Source organism: Ruditapes philippinarum, unplaced genomic scaffold, assembly GCF_026571515.1.
Source record: "Ruditapes philippinarum isolate M1 unplaced genomic scaffold, ASM2657151v2 ctg245_1_1_1_1, whole genome shotgun sequence".
Classification (NCBI taxonomy): Eukaryota; Metazoa; Mollusca; class Bivalvia; order Venerida; family Veneridae; genus Ruditapes; species Ruditapes philippinarum.
Genome location: NW_026852039.1, coordinates 240,476 through 267,568, shown reverse-complemented (window position 1 = coordinate 267,568; position 27,093 = coordinate 240,476). Strand labels below are relative to the sequence as shown.

General features: G+C 31.8%; 1 protein-coding gene across 4 annotated transcripts; it reads left to right on the top strand.

Annotated features, from left to right (window-relative positions):
• Positions 1-219: 219 nt before the first annotated feature.
• Positions 220-27,093, top strand: LOC132747790 (elongation of very long chain fatty acids protein 2-like). Of its 4 annotated transcripts, none has more exons than XM_060737291.1 (7): positions 220-381; positions 9,389-9,456; positions 10,685-10,878; positions 13,426-13,512; positions 17,324-17,495; positions 22,425-22,549; positions 25,568-27,093. In XM_060737291.1, exons 2-7 carry the CDS (start codon positions 9,393-9,395, stop codon positions 25,898-25,900), a joined length of 975 nt encoding a protein of 324 aa, XP_060593274.1. In that variant the 5' UTR covers positions 220-381; positions 9,389-9,392; the 3' UTR covers positions 25,901-27,093. The 4 variants fall into 4 exon arrangements, with proteins under 4 accessions (XP_060593274.1, XP_060593297.1, XP_060593281.1 ...); XM_060737314.1 differs by lacking the exon at positions 220-381 and adding an exon at positions 5,647-5,670; XM_060737298.1 differs by lacking the exon at positions 220-381 and adding an exon at positions 5,666-5,788.

Sequence of the window (27,093 nt, the reverse complement as noted above, 5' to 3'; positions counted from 1 at the left end):
AATCCTTTCTCTTTGCACTCTTCTGTCAATGTGAATCAAAGAAGGCCGAGTATTGTGTTGCGCGGTTGTTCAGTTAAGCTACTGCTTAAGCAGGGGGAGATAATAACTCCGTGATTTACGCTGTATACTACCCGGATCATTCATTGAGTAAACTGAAAGTAGGACGACTGCATTATTTGCTCTAGTTTACATTAACAACGAATGGTTTATTTCAGCGTTTCTATTGGTTAGTGGCTGTCGGTCGATTTTACTATACTATATACATGTAGCACACGTGGGTCGAGGTTATAACTTTCCTATATCGTTCAGTGTAGAATTTTGTGTTAATTTTATATGAACAATTTTGAATTGAATTCTTATTTAGGAGATTTATAATATAAGGTATTATATTTTTATATATTTTAGCGTGTTTTTTGGCGTTTTAATATTTCTTTATTGATTTGTACATAGCAGACGACCAGTAGCGTTTCTGTGTATATTATACTGTAGGAGTGAAAATTATTTGAAGAATTTCTTCCTCAGATAAGCTCGGATCAATAGGAGTCTGTTTTACTGCTGACAAATAAAAATGATTCGTGAATTTCCTGCTCGTTTCCTTGTGTAGTATCGTCTCATAGAGGTGCTTGTCTGTAAAGAAGATTATAAGGTTAAGAATGGAATTCTTTGAATGTTGAAAAACGCACATTTTCGATTATTTATTTTGATGAGTAATTAGCATGACACTTAGGAAACCAATTTAATACAATGATGTATTTTAGTTTATTGATTACATTTTATTCACAATAATACATGTAGTTATAATATACAGATATATATACACATTAGTTGCTTCTATTTCTACATTATAATTATGTGTTATTGAAATCAGTTTGTTTGTATATATACTATAGATTCAAACATACTAGTGTGCGTTCACATGTCATTGTCTTATTACAACTTCAACTACATGAATGAGACTCAGAGTGATTTTGCAACACATTATTTTTAATACATTTATTTACAACAAACGCGACGTTATGTCTACATTGTTAGTTGTTTATGTATAAATGTGTATAAAATAGTTGACAAGGTTAGTCATTGCACGAGTATTATATAGAACTACTCGTGAATACGTCATGGCGAGAAAAAAACGCATGCATGAGTGAAATTTTTTCTCCATTAAGATCATATATGATTTATCTGATTTTAACATCGTGCAGTACACATTTAGTCAGTTGTGAACTATCTTTATTTGTCAATGAAGGCTTATTCTACTAACGAAAAAAATAAAATAATTGAAAGAAATTTTCGCTCGGATAGTTTACTAAAGCTAACATATTTGTACCAGGTATTTCAAGGTTATAAATGAGGCCTTTATATACCCTACATTTTCCATGTTTATAATCCATTGACAACCGGGTAAATATTTATTACAAAATGAACTTTTATCCAAAATTACAGCGACTAGACATCACATTCTTAAATACCGGTAAATGCACTAAGAAGATAGTGACAAACTGATATATTCGAATGTTAAACTTCTTAGATATATTTACGAACTTTGGACATCAATAAATATTTTTTTAATAAAAGAATGCATTTATTTAGTATTATTAAATAAAAAAAAAACAACAGAAAAAAAACAACAACAAAGTTACCGATGAGGCAGACGACACACTGTTGGTTGTGTGTCTGAAATTTAGGCCAGGTCAATGCTATCGCTCAAGTTGAATTACTTCTTGTTGAAAAGATATACTGTAGTTGAACTTCGCTTATTCAGGCTTTCACCTCTCAATTGACCTCTTGACTGACTGGTTTTCTCTATGTTGAGGAGAATTCCAGGAAATCGAAGACGCAAAGTGCAAAAGTGGCAGTAAGTTCACATCATTATTGATTAAGAAATGTGTGGTGGGGTAGTTTTAATCTGATTCTTATCTCCGGTGTTAAATCGTGTCGTTGTTATGTGTTTTATTTCAGGAAGTGTACTAGTCTTGTTCTTTTATGATATTGATTGATTGATCGACCATTTGGTTCTTAACTCACAATGGACTGGCCCTTTCTGTCAATATACCGAACCATCATTTCTGGGGAAATTTTCAAACATGTACTCGCTGACTGACGGAAATGCCGGGTGATCTGAGTCTGAGCCAGTCATTTGGGTAGAATCTGATGCCGACAGCAGGCTAACGGGTTGTGCAATGCAATTTCAAGCAAATCGATAAACGGTCGTTAAGTTAAATGATTGCGTTCGTTGTCAAGACGTATTTTTTCTTAAATTCTTTAGATAAACGGTCGAGCTTTTGAAGACGTGCTATTCAAAATTTTAATGTTTTCAACTCTTTATTAAGTAAACATGCAAACAATATACAGTATATAATTTAAAAGATACGGCGTGGAATGCTCTTTTCGTGTGTGTATAAAGCTTGCTAACTTAAGATCATCGTAAAAATATTTTACTACTAGAGGGCGTATTTGACGAAATTGACAAATCAAACATTTTTTTCTGGCCATATACTAGTATCTTGCGTTAATTTTAAACCAGTGCATTTCGCATAACGTTGCGATAACGTGTAGGTACATCGTACTTCTTGGTTAGTTGTGTGAATATCTTTAAAAGTTTTTCATTTTTTTTTGTTGAATTGAAATAACGTTCTAGAATGTCAGATTGCTATCGACTTATAAACTGATAAATGTAAGGTGACATTGTCTTTAAAGAATGTTATAATTTATCGAATATTAGTATTGAAAATGTTTTGTTTATGCATTTAGATCAATGTATTACCACATTATGTATGATTATGTATTATGTACAAGTCAAAAACAAATGTATCTTTAAAGTTTGACACGTGCATGATAAATTTGTGACAAACATTGTTCGTTTTTTCTGCGTTTTTATGTGAAAATCGTTTCGTTCTCAAACATATATATACATGAACATACATAGTATACCGGACGACCATACAGAGTATATCTACTGTTATTTCTTATAACATTTTAATAATAATAATGTAGAAACATTGTACTACACATGGGTTTAGAATGTTGTCGTTGTAAAACAATATCACACGTGCATTAACTCACCTTTATTCTGTAATTTATTACTAAAGTCGTGAAATTGGTAGCGAGAAGATTTTGTAACCTTAATAAAGTGATCATGACATTGTTTGGTGGTGGAATATCTTCTTACACTTATATCATATTATAAATGTATATTGGTGACACAATAGTTTTATTTAGACACAATTTCTCAGTAGCGAACATGTTTCATCCTTACAATACAAAACGTTTATGTTTATCAGCTTATATTTGCTTACAAAGATAAAAAGTATAAACATGTTTCACTTTTCCTCATTTTCCTTTGGGGTATTGCTATCTTGCTTTATGGGGAAAAAAATACGGAAATGCTCTTTGTGGTAATTTTGTGTACCTTTGTTCTACCAAATTCTCCTGCTATCAAATTGTCGATGGATTTATTACCAAAATACGAACATTTATAGCAGCCATCAATCAGGTCAAAATGTACACAGTCTGGCTGTTGATTTGTGACACAGGAATTGTATTGTCACCTGAAGAGAATTGCCTTTTAATCTATATGTTGTTTATCAAATACGGAAATAGATGATACTCTTGAAAAAGACCTCGGCGTGCTTTAAAATAATCGATTTGTTAAAAGCATGCCTCTCAGTAAGTCCAGTCTACTGGCATTGGATGGCTAATAATCAGTTTATAACGATCATATTTCGTAAAGGCAAATACTGCAATATGTTTATGTTGTTGATTTTTATTATTTAATAGGCATTCTCTTTTTTACACTGACAATAAGTGCTATTGGGTTAATGGAAGGTCTTCTGTAAGTGGGCTTTGTTTGTTTGTTTCTTTTTTCTTTTTCTTTTTTTCATTTTTTCGCTTTTATTATTTGTCATCTGTTAGCATGAAATGAACCTGTCATTCGAAGATTTAAAGAGGGCAAAAGAAATGAGGGTTACTGGAAAAACACCTTTAAAGCTGTTCGAAGTAGTTTATGTGTACATTGTATGTATATGTTTCTTTCAATATGTTTGAAATATTTGCAATTCTCTAAAAAACCGCTATCATTAAAGTATGTAGTTCTGGACAATTTGTTGGTCAACAATGTGGTCAAAATGTAGGGGTTTGGCTGTAGCAGCTCCGTATTTCACATTTGGGAAATTGTACACACTGGGATCAGCTTGATCAACTGATAATAAACATCTTTAGAGATATTTACCTAAGGATGATACAAATCTGAAAGCAAACATTCCTTTAATCCTAAATGCTTAAATGCCTTTTCACTTTATATGTGAAAAACGTGTGTTTCAGAAACGGACAAGTACATCAGTATACCTTTTTTCTGTCCACCTGAAGTAGCCACAATATTAATTTTATCAAGTAATCAAAGATTGTCTATTAATCAAGATATAACTCGACATCAAAATGCAAAGTAGGGGGGTCACCAGTATATTGTGGACATAATTATGATATCCAGGAGTTTTAATTGAATATAAATAAATGATAATCCCCTGATATGAATGTAAAATCTTTTAAATGTACATGCCTGCAACATGGTGATTTTTATATGTGATTTGGTGATGGATTAGGTATGAGCACTATTAGATGATAATATTACATATAATTATAGTCTTTATCATATACATGTAACTGAATGTGGGTGATTTTGTCGTGGTTTGGTCCAATTGTCCGTTCCCGCAATAAATAGGGTGCAGAGATGCACATGACCAGCTTCTTCCAGCACCAAACTTTAGGGTCTACATGACTTGAAATGACATGACTTTAAATCCCAACAGAAAAACGATGGTCAAGTGTTAAACATACCATTGAACTAGCCATGAGTGATAGGTGATGGATTCTTTCAAAAGTGATATGACAGCCAGACTTGCTTATAATATTTGTATTATTTTATTTATATCAAAGTCTAGCAATTGTAATACAAATATCAGCTGTGCATTCATGTGTACAGTGATAAATCAAATGGGCAATTACCTTGATATCATGAAGTAGTCGGTACACTACAGTGATCATACTGTGACACTGACATGATCATAGGTGATCAGGGACTGTCGACAGAGAGAATCAAAATTGGGAAAAAATAGAAATATTGAAGCTGAATAATACTCTAGTAGAGAAAATATATTTCAAGAAAATCAAACTTGTGAAAAATTTACTACTTTTTAAGAAAAGTAAAAAGATTAAAGATTCATGTAATGATTTACATATTATGGGCAATATATGACTGATTTTGCAGTATTTATCACCATATTTCTACTGAGTGACTAATCAGTATGGGCTATTTTTGCATATTTTGACTTTTTTTTTACTTTATGTTGATATGATGTATTATAATTTAAATGAAAAAACTCTATTTCTGCTATTTCTGCCATGCTCATTAAAGCTTAGTGTACTTGTACATGGAGTATTTTTTTAAATAAGATTATTGATAAAGTATTAACTATACAGACTAAATCTTAAAGTAGTTTGACACAGTTATTACCACCCAGCTAAACTTCATGCATGGTTGAATGAGTTCAAGGCTATTTTTCTATTCTATTGCATATTTTACTCTTTTGATGTTAATATTTATTGATTTCTAAGACAGTTTTTCTTTAAATAAGTCAATAGAGATTTAAGCTGTTTCTAACATGTATCAACAGGCAGGTATAGCTTTCATAAAAAATTTTTCAAATATTGACAGGGTTCATTAATAGAAGTTTAGCACTCTTGTGGGTCAGACAGGATTAAGTCTAAGGTGATATTTGGTTTAATCCTATACCAGGTATAATATAATATAATCTTTTTGACTGTGTATACGAGTATAAATAAATGTACTTTTATTTCTAGTATCAATAATTTTATATAAAAAGTAAATTCAGATTGACATATTTTATTTAATGTTACAGTATGAAATATTATTTTAATATATTAACTGACCTAATGTTATTTGATATACATTGCCTGCATAGATCTGAATTTTGACATATCCAATGAACCTTATTAACTTGTAAAGGTGGATTCTTTTAATTAAGGTATTTTTTTAGTTTGAATTTTGTAGACTATAATAAATTGTAACCAGTAAACATTGTTTTCCAATTTGAATGTACATATATCCTATTTAATTGTACATTTATCGAAAGGAATTAAAATCTAAGCTACAGAAATTGGAATTCAGCTGCATTACCAATCTTTGATTAAGTTATTAAACTGTATTACCAGTCTTAGGTTATTTCTGCAGTCATACAAAGTATTGATTTACAATAAATTTCTGGATTTTCTCTTTATTTTAATTTACTGTAATAATTAGATTTACAATCAACATTATGAATGATGTTTGTTATTGAACAATTGATCTCATATTTTATTAACAAAATGGTAATTGACTCTTATAATTCTTGGGCATAAGTGATTAATATTAGTCTAAATGTAAGTAAGTAGAAATAATATATACTCCCATAAATCACTCAATATCTGCAGACAGTTTTATATATTTGCTATAGCATAATATAAATGCTTATAAAAATTAATCAATGGTAATGTTTTAGGGATAAAAAAGTTTTCATAGCTCCCTGCCCCGTCTCCCCCAACTTAATATAATTGAACCATTTGTTCTTATGTCTGTACAAGGGATAACCTATTCAAGCAAGTTTGATATATCTTAATTTCCACCTCTACCAACAACTTTATTAAATAGTCTTTAATACACTTGACTCACCAATACGAAGTCCACGATCTTGGCAATATCTGTTGCATTGTTTTCCCTTTTTATAGCTGAGTCTGTTCTGGCATTATTAAAGTTGAGTGCATCTTGAGTTCACGATACATTAAGTTCACCTTTATGGTTGTAGCCTATTTTGGCATTATTAAATTTGAGTATATCTTAAGACTTCACGATACATTAAGTTCATCTATATGGTTATAGCCTGGTTTGGCATTATTAAATTTGAGTATATCTTAAGTTCACAATACATTTAGTTCATCTATATGGTTATAGCCTGGTTTGGCATTATTAAATTTGAGTATATCTTAAGTTCACGATACATTTAGTTCATCTATATGGTTATAGCCTGGTTTGGCATTATTAAATTTGAGTATATCTTAAGTTCACGATACATTTAGTTCATCTATATGGTTATATAGCCTGGTTTGGCATTATTAAATTTGAGTACATATCTTTAGTTCTACCTGTACTTATGGCTTCATACTGTACTCACTTACTTAAATTGAGTAAACCAAAAGAATACTTACCTATTGGTACATTGGTATTTAAAGACTCTGACATATAACATAGCTTTGTGGCAATCAATTTTATTGCCATTTATCTTCCCTTAATACATTTGGGTGTATGCATATTTTGTTAACTGAATCAAAGCAATGGCATGTCAATCAGATTTGTTTCTGAAAGGAACAAAAGTTCATGATATTTTTTAGTTATTTTACTTTGTCAAAATATTTTTCAGAGAAATCTTGCCTTCCTCAATACAAAGTGAGTTAGTAAACCTTTTTTGGGGAATTGGTTGAGTGTATATCAAACACTGGTTCTTGGTATATTATAACTCTGATTCTTAAGTATATTATAATATTGTTAAAATCTTAAGGACATGTTAAATGATTTACGACAGCAGTTTTCTTTTAAAGATAATTTACAGCTAGTGGCAGCTAGTGGCACTAAATCCCTTTTGTTAAAATCTTGGTTGTTGGTTGTAAAGCATATGTTTGGGACATCTTAATGTAGGTCATATATGGCTGAAGACCTTTGTTTGCCTTCACTTTTGTTACTTGATATTCTGTCTACACAATGTCAATGTTGACTTACATTCTTAACTGGCCATTGAAAATCATTGCTGTATAAAGTATTTGTTGTATTGTAGAACTATTATTGAACTTTTTACCTTTTGATGTCTTTATGTGTCAACTATACCTTAAAGGCCCATTAAGTTGATATTTTCAAAAATACTGAAGGGAATTGGCTGAAACTTTACAAACTTATTTTGTTCTCTCTGATAATCTAACTTGATGGGCACAGGTCCCATAACTTGGAGTTACCTTTTTATAAAGTTTAATGCACTTTTTCTTACTGTCAATCACGGAGAAAAGGAGAAAAGTCGAGCATACTGTCTTACATAAATGCTTGTTCATCATATGACACCAGTAATGAAGGTTACATAATTATTCAAAGGAAGTAGATTGTAGAGTAATATATTAAGTCACAAGCTTTCTTGATGCAGTCCAGCTTATTTCAAGTAAATAATAATGAATTTAAAAAAAAACAACTATACTAACATTCATATTTTATCACCATATCAGGGCAGGTAGATTTTACTGAAATCTAGATTCAGTGTTACACTTTCTGATGACTTTTAAGATTTATATGTAATAAAAAGTAGTTTAATACAGTCATTTTTCTATTAACTATATCATGTTATATTACACCAGGCCATCTTGTTTATGTTTGTGCTCAATGAAATATAGAATCACCTTATGAAATTTGAAACAAGGATGAACTTTAAAACTAAGATTAAGTTTTGATTTAGTCCATAAATTATATATTTTATGTCACGGTTCAGAACTGTTCACTATTTAGGGGAGAAGATGTGTAAGCGGCAGGATAGCTCAGTCGGTAGAGCCGCGGTACGTTATTCCGAGGGTCCGGGTTTGAGTCCCGGTCATGCTGCACATTTTTCTCACCCTGTGACATTTGGCGCCCAACGGGGGACCGTGACTGATATAGCTCAGAGTTTAATTTACATTGCTCTGTAACTCTGTGAAATTTGAGGACAAATTTCAATATAGCAGAGGAGTATGCCACGGTTCAGAACTGTTCACTATTTAGGGGAGAAGATGTGTAAGTGGCCGGATAGCTCAGTCGGTAGAGCCGCGGTACGGTATTCCGAGGATCCCAGGTTCGAGTCCCGGTCAGGCTGCACATTCTTCTCACCCTGTGACATTTATGTTTATAGTATTCTTTTTGTAAATATTTTAATTGTTTTACACAATCTAGTAATGTGACCAAGTTTTGCCTCTTATATTTTGTTGTTCATGTAAAAAGTAAAAAATCTTGTAAAATTGTCAAACCCTCCCCCAGTGTTTGAATTAATCATCATTTACCTGTACATTAAAAAGAAAATATAAAAGTCCACCTAGTGACATTTGCTTAATTGCTATTAATGTAGCTTTTACCTTGGTCTCTTTTGTGTACATGTATTTTTCATAGGTGTGAGAGATTATATTTAATAGTTGGTCATTTCTTAAGTTATTTCATTCTTTTTCATTAAAATCGTCACTGCTGTCTGCTGAAGATATTTTTTAAATTAAAAGTTAATTTGTAAATATAGTTCATAGTATTTCTGTAGTTCTAATTATCTTCTTTTTTTTATTTCAGAAAGATGGGTATACCAATAATATCACATTATTTAGATGAAATAGAGGATGCTGTAACAAAATATGGAGGTTTGTGATTATTTTTTGATAAATGGTAGAATGCTTTGAAATGTTAGAAATGATTATTTTGCAAAATTGATGTGAGCAAATGATCTAAAACAAGTTATTGCTATCTATAAACCAGTACATCAAATGGTGTAAATACAAAATGTATCTTAGAAAAACTATTTCAATCATGCTGGAGTCCCTTTGAAATTGAAGGATTGTAAAGTGATGAAAACTTAAGATTTATATTTTAAAATTTGTCTGGTACTTTAATAAAGGTAATGCTACCCCTATGAAATAAAACAGAAATTATCATTATCACTTGACAGCCTTATCAAACAAGGAAAATTTTATAAATTAAGAAATTTGATAAAACATAGGTAAACCATTACTGAAAACAAATTTTTTAAATCCATTTTAAACTTGACAAATTTTTATCCTTTAATATCTGTTACTTTATAATGTAGAGGTATTTAATTTTTTTCTAAGGACATTGTTATAATTATTTATAGAACCTTGAGATCATTACAGTGATATAACAATAACAATGTTATAATGTAATGAAACATAAACAATGAGAAGAATATCTAATATGCTCTACTTTGTTGTGGGAGTATTTGGCTATTTTTGGACCCTGTGAAACAGGGAAATAATATTAGTTAACTGCCTGGAGGTATTATGTTTGAAATACAATTACAACAGAAAAAATCTTTTGTACACATTTGAAAAAATACCTTTGTTAACATAATTTGAATAATGTAATGCCCAAGGTTGATATGTTATTTGTTACCTATTTCAGCATAATAGATATAGCATTACAAAATAAACAACCATTTTTGTTGAATGTTTCACTGTAAAGTTAAGGTCTTGCATAGGCAGTTTAATATTAACATAAGTGATATGAGCCGCGTCACGACAAAACCAACATTATGCGTTTGCGACCAGCTTGGATCCAGACCAGCCTGCGCATCTGCGCAGTCTGATCAGGATCCATGCTGTTCGCTATCAGTTTCTCTACTTGATATAGGGTTGGTAAGCAAACAGCATGGATCCTGATCAGACTGCGCGGATGTGCAGGCTGGTTTGGATCCATGCTGGTCACAAACGCATTATGTTTGTTTTGTCATGGCACGGCTCATATCTTCTATCTTTTATGAAATGTTCAAGCTGCTACATATTCTCCTAATTCTCTAATTTCTGTCATGACTGTCTTAGCTTCATGTTGTATATGTTGATACATTGATCCTTTCAGATCCTCGAACACGATATTGGTTTATGTTTTTCGGGAATCCAATACCTGTGTGGCTGCTGACAATTGCCTATCTAGTATTTGTTGTGTATGCGGGTCCAAAATTCATGAAGAATCGCAAACCATACTCATTACAGACTTTCATGGTAGTCTACAACCTGGGACTTGTAATAATGTCAATATATATGTTTGCTGAGGTAAGTTGTATCTCAGGCTTTCAGCATATTTGCTATGCCAATAATGGTCAAATTATCATAAAATAATCACCCTGTGATCATAAAGAACAAAATTACTGTCTAGCACCCATTTACTATACATGTATAAAGAATAACTTTATATAGGAATTTGACTATTATTGGCATGGTAAATGTGCAGAACGCCTGTGTGTTGTGTATGACAAATCAAGGGTTTTATTTTGTTTGATTTGGATTTAAGGCATGCTAATGCTATTAAGGTAATATGGTGACATTCAAGCTTTACTGGTGAAGGGAGACCTTAAAGTGCCCCCTCATGCTTAATTTCAAGCACAGATTGGCACTTTAGTTTAGCTATGATATAATATAGTTTCCTAGCATGAACATGATGAAAAAAACCAAATGTTCTAGCCCCCTAGTTAGGATTCCAATCCATATAGGTAAGGGGCAAGTGACCTAATGTCTGTGACCACAACAACTGAAACACAGAGGTCCCATGCACAGACAATCCAGCATGTATTGATGGCTAGGACCTGTTCTTATTCTATAATATATTATATAGTCCAGCTAGCATGCTGTTTAATGGGCAACTTTTGTCTTAAGTGTCAATTCCAAAAGATTTTTCAATCTAGGGCTACATGTTGTTATCTCATTATATAGTGTTATATATACCCTGTTGTGATGATATAAATTATGTTATACCCTGACAGGCAAGTTCAAATATCAAATTACTAGTCATTTGCCAAGTTATGTCTTCAGAGTGATGAATTTTTTATATACCTGAGTATTACATGTTAAAACACTAGGGTATCTTTTTTTCCCTTTATCAGCAATAATTGTTTCAGGGTTAAAATTGATGACATGCAAAGGCTTTTTGTTTTTGTAAATTCTTATTAAGATAAGGGTGTCAAACACTGTGAATTTCAAGTATTCAAGTATTAGGATTTATTGATTTTACCAAACACTCAGGGTGGGGTTGAACTAAGTACACATAGTGATAATGTAGTGGGAAGTGAATTTTAGGAGATAAAATAGCTTTAAAAATAACCCCTGAATTAAATATCTCGTTAAAAAATTCTCACTTGAAGTTTCTGTAAAATATATATTTAAAGAAAAGAACGAGTAAAGAATGAGTAGAATGAGTTACTGTTCGCCTAATGATAGATAGAGCAGATAGATTTATTTTTTTTGTAAGTAAATGATGATAGTTTTTTATGTCTGGTAAATTGTGGCTGTTTTTATAAAATGAATATTTATGCTTTTCTCTCAAGGAAAGTGAATAGAAATACAATTAAAAAACAAAATGTTTTAAGAATAAAGACCAAACAGGAAAATGGAGTCAGACTGTTATTTTCCCAAGCATCTAACACAACAGCATTCAGTTCTGGGTATTACAAGATCAGTATCCCAGTTCAGAAACAAATGTTTTAACAATAACTGAGCCAACTCTGTATGTTTTGTTATAATTACATATACATATTGATAATATATCAAACTCAGAAATTACAAAGTGAATGTTAAACCAGGTTTACAGAGGCCAAATATCTTTTATAAAGAAACTTTTTGCTATAAATTACCTTATAATGGTCAGTTTTGTCATACTTTTCCCAATACTCAGGCTTTTGTGCCTCAGTCACACAAAAAACAAGCTTGACCTAATTGTAATCTGTGTAATTGTACTAGTACTTTAACGCAAGTTTCTTTTAATCAAAGGTGCATGTCTTTTGTTATTAGCTTTGGAGAGATATTGGAGAGCTATTGTATTATTACCCAGGCATCAGTTAAGTTTTTGCATACAAGTTGGTATCTCCAAACTACTTAATGGAAATGAGTTGAAACTTCACTCACATATTTGAGGGCATAATAGAAGGTCACTGGCCAAGGCCCATAACTCTAATATAGATTTTGACTCATTTATGGCCCTTTTTGAACTTAAAAAATTCTACATTATCCAGGCTCTTGTTTTACTATCAAGCACTGAGAATAGTTGAGCACACTGTCCTATTGACAGCTCTTATATGTAAGATATCAAATATCATTTTAATGAGTCAAGGTTAACTTTATTTGTTTAATATTAGATAAACCAAGGCATAACACTTAATATCACATTAATACAATAAAGTTTGCTCCCTGTATTTATAATTTTTACATTCATGCTTGTTAATTATAATCTAGAATGATACAGACAAGTTTCAAAGACTCTGCTGCTTGGTTAACATATTGAGCATAATATAAGGTATTTTAGTAACAGACATTTAGATATAATTACAGCTTTTGTCACTATTCTACAAACAAATTCCCCACATATTACTTGCAACTTGTCCATATGTTATTTCTCATGTTAGAATAAAATCTGAGCATTTTGTATTGGTTACTGTGGTAACAGATATGTAATTTAGTATCAAAGGTGATGTTTTTAATCAGAGTGTTTGCAAAATAAAAAAAAATTCCTAGATATAACTATTCAATTAACATTCAGAAATCAGATTTAGAATAATGTTTATCATGATAGTACAATAAATTGATTTGTTTTTTTGTGTCATATTTCAGTTTTTGTTGAGTACCCGAGCTGCAGGCTATAACTGGCTTTGTTCTCCGTACACGGAAAATACATGGAAGGACCCACGGGAAATGAGGGTACGTATAATCAACGACAATCTCATCCTGAAAAACAGTATAATCAACGACAATCTCATCCTGAAAAAACAAAAATCTCTCCCGCATAATCTACCTCGACAATTCATCTTCGTCAATTATACGTCATCAATAAAATCAATTGTTTTATCTCCAGTAAGCAGAGAGAGAAAAAAAGGGACAATATAAATTGATCATTTAAGTTCTGTTTGTATGGTCCTGATAAGATATTCATGATCAATGTTCCTAATGATTTTATTTACTGATGATCTGACAAGGTGAGCTTGATGACAATTTACAAACCAGATAAACAGAACGCGTTCACAGATTTGACATTTTAGGAAGATTCTATTTTGGTATATAATATATAAATATGGGATGTAATATATTGATTAATATTGCAGCATTCACTTAAAACAAGAGCACCTGCAGTTGATTAGTCTAAAGCCTATTACTGAGACTATATTAGGATTGTCCTTATATTATTTGCATTATGAGCTGTCTTAATATTTATTTTGTGCTAATGCATCGAATTTGTCAGTAAAATGTGCTGTCTGTTATGGTTTTTCTACCGTATTTTACAATCAGTATCAAAAGGGAAATACTTCTTGTTTTGTTCTCTACTTTCATATTTTATTAATGAAAAACTAAGGTCAAATAACATATTAAGTTACTCAATAAGATTTCAAAGTTTATTCGTCTTGGATTACACTTATATTTGCACTTGGCTATCCTTAAAAGATTTGCACCTGACTACCATTTAATTCATACATGACTACATGTACTATTTTGTTCTCATTGTGACCTGTCTGTGTTCAAAACTTTTCAAACATTTTGTGAAAATATAGATGAACCAAGACAGACAGGCATATTATATTGGTTAATATTCATGCATCTAAAATAATCATTCCCCCTCCTCTGTGTGAACAGTCAAACTAATTAATCTCAGTGTTTACAATGCTTCACAGATCAAATTTACACAAGATCAGGAAACACCTAAACTTTTAGGTCTGAACAAATTTACTCTATAATAAATACAATAGTTTATCACCATACACCTGTCTGTTTGTATAATTAATATCTGTTTTGTTTTAAAATTTATTTTGTTTAGTCTCACTTTCTTCTCTTTTTTAAGTCTACAGCAATTTCAGGGTAATTTCAAATTATTAGCTCGACTATTCAAAGAAAAGTCACCCCGGGGTCTATGTCACACTTTGGAGAAAGTTTGTAACTCCAAAACTACAGAAGGGTTGAAACTTCACACTTATTTGAGAGCATAATAGGAGGTCACTGCCCAGGCCCAAAACATTATTAAAACATGGATTTTGACAGAATTATGGCCCGTTTTGAACTTATTAAAAGCAATTCTACATTATCAAGGTATCAATCACCGAGAATAATCAAACACGCTGTTCTACTGACAGCTCTTGTTTTAGTTGTTTAAATGACAGCTCAGCATTTCAACATATATTTTTCCATAAACTTTGTTAATTTTTCTTAAAAATAAAATGGTGATGATCTTATATTCAACAAAAATTCTTTCACTCTATTATTTATAAGAAGCTACAAACAGTTTGCTTAAGTTATGGATGATTTCTCAACCTTTAGATATTCATCTTTTTGATACACAAGTGTTATAGAATCTTTTCAACATGTGACTATAAAGTCAAAATACATTGTCTGCATGCCATAGTTATTATTCATAAAGAGCAAAGTATAAAATATTAAATGTGTCTGGTTCCAGAGTTATGTCGGAACTCATCTAAAATTATAAAGCTTATCCATATGGAAATGAAACAATTCAAAATTAATGCATTAATTTTGTAGACAAAATATTGCAGACTAAAACAACAAAAGTTTTTTTTTTTCAATTAATTGCCTTATCGGCTAATCAGCATTGATCTCAAAGTATTGACATCATTTTTGTTGAAAGTAACACACCCCAAGATGTTATTTGTGTGAAATTTGAGAAATTGTTGTAATGAATGAATATATTGCTAGAAAGAAAACAAATTAAAAGATTTCAACTGGCCTAAGTTTCATTATACTTTCCAAAGACATTACCTTTAAGTTGACAGAGTATGCAGAAACAGGGAAGAATTCTTAGGAAAACTAATAAATGTTGTCCCATCTTTCACAATACTTTCAAAGTTTCACCTGGAACAGGCATATAATGTATATACATGTATCTACATTTAAAATATGTTTTTCTTAAATTCCATTTTTTTTCTTGAAACACATCTGGCAGTGTGGCCGCTTTAAGATCAAAACCTTCAACTTATTGGTTGCAAGGTGAACACTTACTATTTTCTTTTCATTAGAACTTAAATCTTGCTGTTATAGACTAACTTAATTTTGAATTTTATTGTACATTTGTTATGACTATGAAAAAATCAAAGTAAAGTGGAATGAAGTTACAAACATGAAGCAACAAACAAAATATAGTGTCTTGGCAAACTGCATGCAGGTCTAGCCGAACGTACTTACGGAATAGTACTTATATGACCTTTGATCTTTTTAGCCATTTTTAGTCACACAAGACTTAAAAAAGACACACAAGTAAAAATGGAATGAATAGGATCAAAGAGAATTTACTGTTACCCATTGTTCTCCAAGTCACACAAGTACGTCTAGGTTTGTACGAGACTTACTAAACTGGTGGAAATTGTCTAAGGTGGAGTCTGGTGCTGTTGAGGGGATACACAATGATACATTTTTAGAATTGAGGCAAATGTCCTGGTGGAATGAGAGAGGCTAATGATAGTTCAGACATATCTTTATTAATGACATTAACTCATTTAGCTGTGTAAATCTTTGTTTCATGTAATTGATATTATCTTGAATTTGAACCCCAGGTTGTATAACTATAAATTTATCTTAAGTGATCTTGTACATGGTATACATTTCTATAATATATTATCTATAAAGGGAACTGGATCAAAGGTTATAAAAAAAATTTCTCAGCTCAAACTTTGAACTCAGAATGTATCTGCCAAATAGAAATCCACAGATTTGAGACAGATCTCAGATAAAGAAGATCTATATCCTGAAGGCCTGAGGTAAATTGAATGGCAATCTGAATTCTTATTTATGTTAAAGAAATCAAAGATATATCACTATGCTTTGAAACTGGAACAAACAAACAAACAAACAAACAATGTTTTCAAATTTTGATGCCTGTTTTATGATATTTTTTTTCACAAAAATAAAAAAGGGGGTGTTTGCTTGGATATGTAATAATTTCTAAGGAAAACAAATTGTATAGTTGATTTATTGGACAGGAAATAAGACATTTAACAAGCATTTTCTACCAGAGATATTTTAGGAATAATATTTCTGTACTTAATTATTATGATTTTCCAATACCAGATTTATATGAAAAAAAAATGTTTTATTTATTTTCGAGGGAAATTGAATAAACCAATCTAATATCTATTAAAAGAAAGAAAAAAACCTTTCTAGAACTTAAAAGTGAGCCTTTGCCACAAGTAAAGAGCCAGGCCAGGCCATCCCTGCAGTCCAACCAATCATGTCTGATTTTATGTTTTGTGGCCTGATTAAATTCAGTATATGATATTACTTCCTCAAACTAACTGATAATTCCAAATACAAACCAGCATATGTTTATCACTTAAATGCACAATGGGAAAGAGAAACATTTATTTTGTCTGTTACATTTATTTATAATTTAGGGCTAGGTGCAAGACTATAATATAACTACAGAGAAACATTTTATGTGGCTCCAAATTGACAACATTAACAATGGGTATGTAAATGTAATATCTATAATCAGGTAAATGTGATTTTATTTCAGGTAGCCAATGTTATGTGGTATTATGCCATATCAAAAGCTATAGAATTGTTGGACACAGTGTTAATGATTTTACGGAAGAAGGATGCTCAAATCACATTTTTACATGTATTTCATCATGCAACGATGCTCAATATATGGTGGTGGGTACCCACCTTTACACCAGGTGGTCAAAGTAAGTTTATACATTATTATACAATATTGAACTGTTAAAACTGCTCTTTAGGTGACCCTTCACATGTTAAGCTGTAAAGTATGAATGGTACCACTATGAAGGGGTCTTTCACATGTGTGATAAATTCATGTAGGGCTCTTTCACAAGTATGATACCTGCATTGGAGGGCTTTGTCCCAAGTGTGTTTTCTTCATGGTGGGGTCTGTCTCAAGTGTGATACATTCATTGAGGGCTTCTTTAACATGTGTGATATCTGCATGGAGAGCTTTGTCACAAATTTGATACCTTCATGATGGGCTATTTTAAGAGTGTGATAAATTTATATTTGATACATGAATGGAGTGTCCATTAAAAAAGTGATTGCTACATGCATGGAGGGTTCAGTCAAAAAAGTGATACATTCATAGAGGGCTCTGTCTCTCTGCTGCTTCATGAAATACTGAGGGACGTCATGGCCAAGTGATGAATGTTAATGACTTCGAACCACTTGGCCCTCACTGCTGTGGGTTCAACTTGCCCAGGGACTTTGTGTGTGGAAGCTTTCTAGCTAGCTTAATTAATGTTGGTTTTTCTAATCTTGTGCCTGAGGGGCACCTGAGGACTTCTTCTGAAGCTGGAATGTTGCCATCTTAACATAACCCCACCCCCCCCCCCCAGAAAAAAAATAAAAAAATAATATGAATAATAATAATAATAATAAAAAATAAAAAAATAAAAATAAAATAAAAAAAATAAAATAAAATACTTTGATATTGAAATTCCTGAGATAGTTAAAAGAATAAACACAATTTTACAGTAGGACCTCTACATTACAAAAAGGAAATTATCAAAGCAAAATATAGTTGAATTCAAGCAAACTTAACTTTTGAGTCAATTTACTTTGACTGACATATTTTTGAGACATTGTTATTCACTGACATAGTAACTTTTATACTATATTATCATTTATGTCATGGCCGTGATAGTGTAACTGATCAATTTTGAATTATTTCAAGGTCATTTTTATCATACGATGTCTTACATTTTGTAAAGGCATGTCATAAGTATGAGGTGCAACAATAGTATCAGCTAGTATTCGTATTGACCTTTAAGCTGTTCTCATTATCAGTCGGGGTGAAAAATGAAATTTGTACTATGCGATGTTGATAACAGGTATTTTTAGTTCTATACTGTCAACAGTATTCAAATTAAACCAGTTTGAAATGTATAGATTTTTTATGGATAGTAAACCAACAGTTACTGAATACACCTAAAAAAATGACTTTTTTCCAATTTTTGCATTTTATATCAAAATCCTTTTGTTACACTCAATTCAGTTTAACATGTGGTTACTGCATTATACAATGAAAGCTCTGAGATTATTGTCACAGTATACATGTATAATAATAAGTTTTAACTTACTATATTCCCTGTCTGAACCAGCATACTCTAAAATATAAAATTTCGAAGAAAATCTTAACCCAAACTGTAAAAGTGTAGGTCAAAGTTTGTGTCACTTAAAACTTTCAACAGCGAAATTTCTCAATAGAATTTGAAATTATAGATTAAATAATGAGCTGAAATCAATAAATCAGTTATCAATAAAAAAAATCCAATCAATATTCTGCATTCATCAAATGGGTTTACCATATATTTGATTTTGAAAGACTCGTAAGTCAATAAACTTATATTTAAGATGGGTTATTAGAGGTTTACAATATGTAAAGATAAGAAAGTCATACATTTTGTTTGTAGCTGGTTGCCAATAACACAAGGAATGATAGAGCACTTTTTCACAATAATATTTTATGATTAATATCTCTATGCATGATCTAGGACGGTTCACTTATTATTTATTAGGAGAGAGAATGTGTAAGCGGCTGGATAGCTCAGTCATTAGAGCAACAGTACGGTATTCTGAGAGACAAGGGTTTGAGTCCTGGTCAGGCTGCACTTTTTTCTCACTTTAACGGTGGTGCCCTTTGTGGGGCCCTGGCTGTATAAAACTTTGAGTCAATTCACATTGTTCTTTGTTCCCATTAGAAATTCGAGATCCAATTTTTCTCTGTTCCCTTTAGAAATTTGAGATCCAATTTCAATATAGTGGGGGAGTATGTCACAGTCTAGAACTGTTCAATTACTAGGGGCGAGAATGTGTAAATGGCTGAATAGCTAGGTCGGTAGAGCCACAAAATAGTATTCCGGGGTTTGAATCCTGGTCACTTTGTGAGATTTGCACATGCATAATTATAATCTTTTATAAGGTAGATAATAGGCCACCCTTCACTTTCATGCAGTACCCAAAAGGTTCCAAACTTGAAGCAATGGAAGGTAATTCTACAAATTTAGCAAGTAAAAGGTTAAATCATTGATATTAGGGGACTAGTTCTTATATAACCCTTGACCTGTTGGAACTGAAATCATGATTTAACTGGCTGCCACCCTGAGTGTAGAGTCAGGCCAGACCAGGCTTCTGTACTGTGTTAGTAGCTCAGTATTTGTGTTTTGATACTGAAAATTCATTTAACTTTGTTCAACACAAATTCAGCAGGCCCAAGAGTCAAAGCATTTTGAAGAACCATCCATTCTTTTGTACTTGAATTTCTTTTATTTGCATTAATTGAGTAAACTTTCATATGTTGTTTATTTTATCGTAAATGCAAAAAAATGTTTTATATTCTTTGCTGTTTAAACACTGTAAATTGATATATGATTTATTTTATGGCTGTAAATACAATAATGATAATACCTGGTTCAACATTTACTGTTACTCCATTTAGCATAGTCATTGAACCTACTTTGTAATATGAATATTCAATAAGCTCACAAGAATGTCCAATTAAATCAATTGAAAATCAATATTTAATTACAGGGTTTTTTCTCTCACTTATTCATACTGATTAATCAAGCATGGTTCAAAATAATCAATCATTGTGATTAAAGGGGAACATGTCAAGATTTATAAAGTCTGCATCAGATTTAATACAGCTGGTTTATGTTCAGACAGAGGGGGCAAATATAGTCCAGTTATAAAACTGTCATATTACAAAGCAAGGAGTTCAAAGTTTGACTTTTCATTTCTCCTTGTTAAGAAACTTAAAGAGGCCTTTTGATGAGACTTTTAATCCAAGATTCAAATGATTTACTAGCATACTATATTCATGAATGAAATTGGCCTTTGATAAAAGATGTTTAAATTTTTAATTTTTAAAATCAAGTTGTCACTCTTTTTAAAAGGGGGATTATAAAATAATCAATAGAACCTAAAAAAATTTATTAAAATAAAAAATAAGCTTTTCCAGAAGGCGATGCGCGTTTAACTTTCGTTTTTTAAAACAAGGGATCTTGTATTTTGCATGTTCTGGGGAATTAGGACAATGAAACTCCTTCAAATAAATTGATTGATTTACGGTGAATGAAATTGCAATTTAAGATTGAGTTTTATACGGGTGTCGGGTGTTGTAAAGATTGAGGCCAGGGTAAATTAACTTGTGTTTATAATTGCCAGGTCAACAGCAAGATAGCTTAGTTTGTAAAGCTATGGAAAAGTATTCCAGGGGACCCACGTTCAAGTCCCAGTAAGACTGCACATTTTTCTCAACGTGTGACATAATAGTCATTCTTTTGACTGTTAAAAGGATTCACCGTTGTAATTACGGAACATTTCAATTTCTCAGCTGTGTCAGTGAGACCTGAACATTTTTGCCATTTTTGGTATGGACGAGACAATCTCATAATTCACATTACGGATGAATGAGAAAAATAATTCTTTTTTTTTTTTCATTCCTGGCCACCTGTATTTATTATGGAATAAGCAAAAACAAGTTCTGTCTTACATTCAAATGATTCTACAATTGCTTATTTTTCAAGCAACAGAAATTGTACTGAATATGGGCCCACTCAATTTTTGTCTTCTTGAACTCTCAAATTTCAAACTATAACTTTAGTATTATCCACAAAGAATTGATCTGTCTGAACATTTAATTACTTGAACTGTGAATATTGAACACTAGACCGGATATAGAGCCAGTCCCTACCTTTTATATTTTCTTTGACAATCGTTTATTTACCCAAGAATAAAGTCAATATCCGAAATGTATTATTCTAGTTATTGAAAAACTATTATAGGCTGCATGTCTTTGTGGATTAAGGGAAATGAATTTATTTAAATAGTTACAGGGGCAAATTAGTTCTAGAGGTCATTTTTGTTGGTAGAATGTCACCTGGTCTTAATAATGTTGTACGTAACTTGACAGATTATATTTTTCCCATCTAATCCTGGGGTACAAACAAACTTTAAGCGTCACAGTGGTCTCAAAAGAGCGACCAATATGTTATACTTGTAATCAATATATTTACAAAGTTATAACTGTAAAAGTCTATTTATTCTTGTACCCTCTGATTACATAGGAAAAAACAACATTTCCTGAGTTTTTGAATATCTCTTCATGTAAATTGATGCTAGTTACTTAGTAAGAATGCATTTTTTGCACTTTCAACTTAAAACTAACTTTTGTTTTTTTTGATTTCTCTTTATATTCGAGACATATATTAATGAAATTTTCTTTACTTAATTAAATAAAAATTGAAATTTATAATGGCAAAATAAACCATTCAATGTGATTAAGATAACATAATATGTCTTGACAAGTATAGAAATTATCTTAATTGTATACTGCCAATATGTAGATAAATATATACAAGATTTAACATCAAGGTCATACTATAGGGTCAAAAACTGGAAAGGACATTTAATATGTTTACTAACTAATAAAGCACTGGATGCTAGTAACATCACAGAATGTTTATCTGTATAATTTTGACAGTTTACGATAACCATTGAGTTTCTCTGTATCCTAAAGGTCAAGGTCATGAGTAGAGGTCAAATGTCATGTCATGTGTGTAAAATATTTGTAATTAAAGACATGTATTATTTTCTGTATTTTTCAGCATGGTTTGGATCCTGTTTGAACTGTTTAGTTCATGTTGTAATGTATTCCTACTACGGTCTAGCAGTTATACCATCATTGAGAGATAAACTGTGGTGGAAGAAATATATCACAACATTTCAACTGGTAAGTACAATGACCATTTAATGTACATGTACATGTAGTTGATGGTTGAGTGATGGTATTTAATGCAACATACCTCCAGATTCATGCTTATTTCTCATTTTCATGAAAATTTTGAAAAATGCATTAAAAAGTAAAATATTGTGATGTGAACAAAGAAAGTAATTTACACATCGCAAATGGCTCTTACAATCCACGTTAATTACTAAAAAGAGGTCAGAATATGCAAAATTAATCCTTACTGCATTATTCAGGTGGTAGAAATATAGTAATAAGTATTGCACACAATCAATAATCACACATATATAGTATATTATTACTAGAATCTTGAATCTTTTTACTTTTCTTAAAATCACAGTCACATTAAGTTGATTTTCTTGAATTTTGGCTCATCTGGTGGAAATTATTTTTGGCTCATCAGGCATGTACCTTTAATTAAGCATAAAATATAGTCTAAAGTTCGCTCAACATAGCAAAATTGAACATGCCGCAGTCTTGGTTTGATTAAGCCTCTTCATGGATGGCAGAATTCTTTATAAGTAATACAGTGTCCATATGAGCCGCGTCATGACAAAACCAACATAGTGGGTTTGTGACCAGCATGGATCCAGACCAGCCTGCGCATCTGTGCAGTCTGATCAGGATCCATGCTGTTCGCTATTAGTTTCTCTACTTGTAATAGGGTTTGTAAGCAAACAGTATGGATCCAGATCAGACTGCGCGGATGCACAGGCTGGTCTGGATCCATGCTGGTCGCAAACGCATTACGTTGGTTTTGTTGTGACGCGGCTCATATGATGATTAAGTAACACACAAGATAACATATTATGAAGAATATAGTTCCATTCAACTGCTAAAACCTCTCTTGTTATACTTATTTTATTCATGTACAAAAAAAGAACAAGCATACTGGTTAGATTTACAAATGGCTGTAAATTTGCAGTATTAGCATGGGAAATATTTAAATGTTATCATTTAAATGTAATCAAATCCATGAATGATACATACAATATATTCCAATTATATCCCAGTTTCTCTGAAATTAGATTTTATGATTAATTTTATTGCATAATTGCATGTACAATCATATATCTTTTGGTTTTATACAACAAAATTTCAGGGGGAAAAGGAAACCAAATATAGATGTATTGTTGGTATAGATATTTTGTTTTTTATGCCACCGCAGCATCTGCGATGCGGTGGCATATAGCGATTCACCTGTGTGTGTGTGCGTGTGTTTGTGTGTGTGTTTGTGTGTGTGTTATATAGATTATATAGTGAACTTAAAAAATCTTCTTGTGAAAAACCACTAGTCCAATTTCAACCAAACTTGGCAGGATTGTTCCTTGGGTGAAGGGCTTCCAAAGTTGTTCAAAGAATTTCATTCCATGCAGAAATCTGGTTGCCATGGCAACCAAAAGGAATTATAATATAGATAAATACAGAATCCCTAAAGAAAGCCCAACACGGCAAAATTGAAAATAATAAATTTAAAAAATCTTCTTGTAAAGACCCAAAAGGCCTAGAACTTAGATATTTTGCATAAGGCATTGTCTGGTAGACCTCTAACAAGATTGTTCAAATTATAGCCCTGGGGTCAAAATTGGCCCCGCCCCGGGGGTCATTGATTTTCACTATGTACATATAGTAAAAACTTAAAATACCTTCTTGTAAAAACCCAAAAGGCCTAGAGCTTAGATATTTTGCATAAGGCATCGTCTGGTAGACCCTTACCAAGATTGTTCAAATTATAGCCCTTGGGTCAAAATCGGCCCCGCCCCGGGGTCATTGATTTTCACTATATGTACATATAGTAAAAACTTAAAACACCTTCTTGTAAAGACCCAAAAGGCCTAGAGCTTATATATTTTGCATAAGGCATTGTCTGGTAGACCTCTACCCAGATTGTTCAAATTATAGCCCTGGGGTCAAAATCGGCTCCGCCCCGGGGGTCTTTCGTTTTCCTTATATGTATATAGTAAAAACTTATAGTAAAAACTTCAAAAAAAATTCTTCTAGCAATTGACAAATGCTAGAGGTTAGATATTTTGCATGAAACATTGTGTAGTAAACCTCTAGCAAGATTGTTCAAATTATAGCCCTGGGGTCAAAATTGCCCCCGCCCTTGGGGTCATTGATTTCAATATATACATATAGTAAAAATTAAATAAATCTTATTGTCTGAAGGTACAAGGCTTAGAGCTTTAATATTTGTTAAATAATATCATCTAAAGGTACTCTACAAAAGTTATTCAAATTTTGCCTCTTGTGTCAAAATTAGCCCCGCCCCCGGTGGCCATAGGTTTTCCTTATATGTATATAGTAAAAACTTAAAAAATCATCTTCTCTAAATTTACAAAGGCTAGAGTTAAGATATTTTGCATGAAACATTGTGTAGTGAACCTCTTGCAAGATTGTTCAAATCATAGCCCTGGGGTCAAAATTGGTTCCGCCCCGGGGGTCATTGATTTTCATTATGTACAAATAGTGAAAAAAATAAAAAATATTTTTGTCTGAAGGTACAAGGCATAGAGCTTTGATGTTTGATATATAATATCATTTATAGGTCCTCTACCAAAGTTGTTCAAAATTTTCCCCTGGTGTCAATATTGGCCCTGCCCGGGGGCAGTGATTCTCATTATGTACACATAGTAAAAAAAGAAAATAAAACAAATGTTTTCTGAATGGGAGAAAGCTATAGCTTAGATATTTGACTTGAAATGTTGTTTGGTGGACCTGTATCAAAATTGTTTTGAATTAAACCCTTGGGTCAAAATTATGCCTTGCCCAAGGGGACAGTGACCTACTTTCTTGTCCTTTGATGTACAGTAATGACATTTTGACCATGTGCACAGTTTTAGTTGTAAAATTAAACTTTGATATCAGGTGACCTAGATTTTGATGATGTGACCTACTTTCTTGTCCTTTGATGTACAGCTATGAAATTTGAACCATGCGGTGGCATAGCATTTTTCTCAAATGCAATCTTGTTTTATCTATTGACTGTTTTCTTCTTTTTAGATCCAGTTTGTTGTGACATTTTCTCACACAATGCAGACGTACTTCACCGGATGTGATTTTCCAATGTGGGGACAGTATTTGCTTGGAGGTTATATGGTTGTTATGTTGATTTTATTTGGCAACTTTTACATACAGTCTTATATAGTAAAGAAGAATAGAAGGAATCAATTAAAGAAAACAGAAGCTGCCAATGGGCATAAAACAAACTCTGTCAGCGAAAATGGTAGCCATAGCAACAAAAGTAAAGTTGATAGAAAACAGGTTGACGATAATGTTACAAATGGCAATTATTTAATGAATGGACATTCAAATGGAGTGATTAAGAGACAATGATAAATAGTATTGAACAAAATTAGGTGTTTTTAGAAATTTTATACTTATTATAAACTATTACGTTAGTGAAAACTTGAACAATAATAAACTATTATGTTAGTGAAAAATTGAACAAACGGTAATGCAGGTTTTAGAATCATGTCTGTGCAAGTGTGTAATTATTATTCAAATTAATCATTCTCTTATAAATACATTTTTGTACTCCCTTTTGTTTTTTTTGTTTTTTGTTTTAAATAACAATTTCTTTGCCATTTGATTGTGTGCTGATCTCATTCCAGTGTTGATTGTTCTATTTATAGCTTATTCCTTCTATAGCCTCAAAGCCAAAAGGTTATCAGTTTTTTTTGTACGTAGCAACCTCCTATGGTTTTGATATTAAATGTCCTTGTGATAAACCATAAACCAGCTAGAACCAAAAGAGACTAACCTGTGCCATCAGTATAGAACCAGGCCAGTGTACGTCCAGTATGACCAGGCTCTATTTCTTTGCCTGCCCAATGTGATAATGGACAGTTCCAAAAATGGAAGCTGGAAAAGTCCACTTTAAGAAATTCAGGGTTATATTAAGGGCTATGTTACAAACAAAATGCATAATATATATTTAGTGTGAAATGTTACTGAACACAAAGTTATGTTTTATATTAAAGGCGTCAGGAAAACAAAATAGAATTCTATCACACTTTATTTCCATTTCTTGTTTTTTTTCTCACTTTTCTGATGTTTTCTCCGTGAGCCTTGGATGTCATCGTCGGAACCCACGGTACACATTCTGTATATACCGTACTACATTTACTGATACTGGTATACGGTAAATAGCCTGGGTTACTGAGTATGCTTGGATCCAGGCCAATATCAATTCATCTGATTCTAGTTTTGAAGATATAAGGAAAAGGTACAATGTCAGTCTGTTCATTACAATATCTGTTTCATTTAATGTTCTTGTATTCAAGTTACACTGTCAAGAAAATAAAATACATTCCTTGAAAAAAAATTGACATGGTTCCGATACCTTGTGACATTTGATATGTTTTAAAGTACAATGATACAGTCATTTCAACTTTACATTTTGCACAGATTTGTTAAACTTGGTAAGATTTGTGCATTTGGTGACAATAGCTACATGTTTTGTTTCAAAGGAGATAACTCATTTGATATAATAGTATTAGTCTTGTACAAGTTATCTTTCTTTGATG

Coding starts and splice junctions, on each gene's coding strand:
- LOC132747790 (XM_060737291.1), top strand. CDS start 9,393: ATGGGTATACCAATAATATCACATTATTTAGATGAAATAGAGGATGCT. Junction 13,513..17,323: donor AGGACCCACGGGAAATGAGG/GTACGTATAATC, acceptor ATTTTATTTCAG/GTAGCCAATGTTATGTGGTA. Junction 22,550..25,567: donor ATATCACAACATTTCAACTG/GTAAGTACAATG, acceptor TCTTCTTTTTAG/ATCCAGTTTGTTGTGACATT.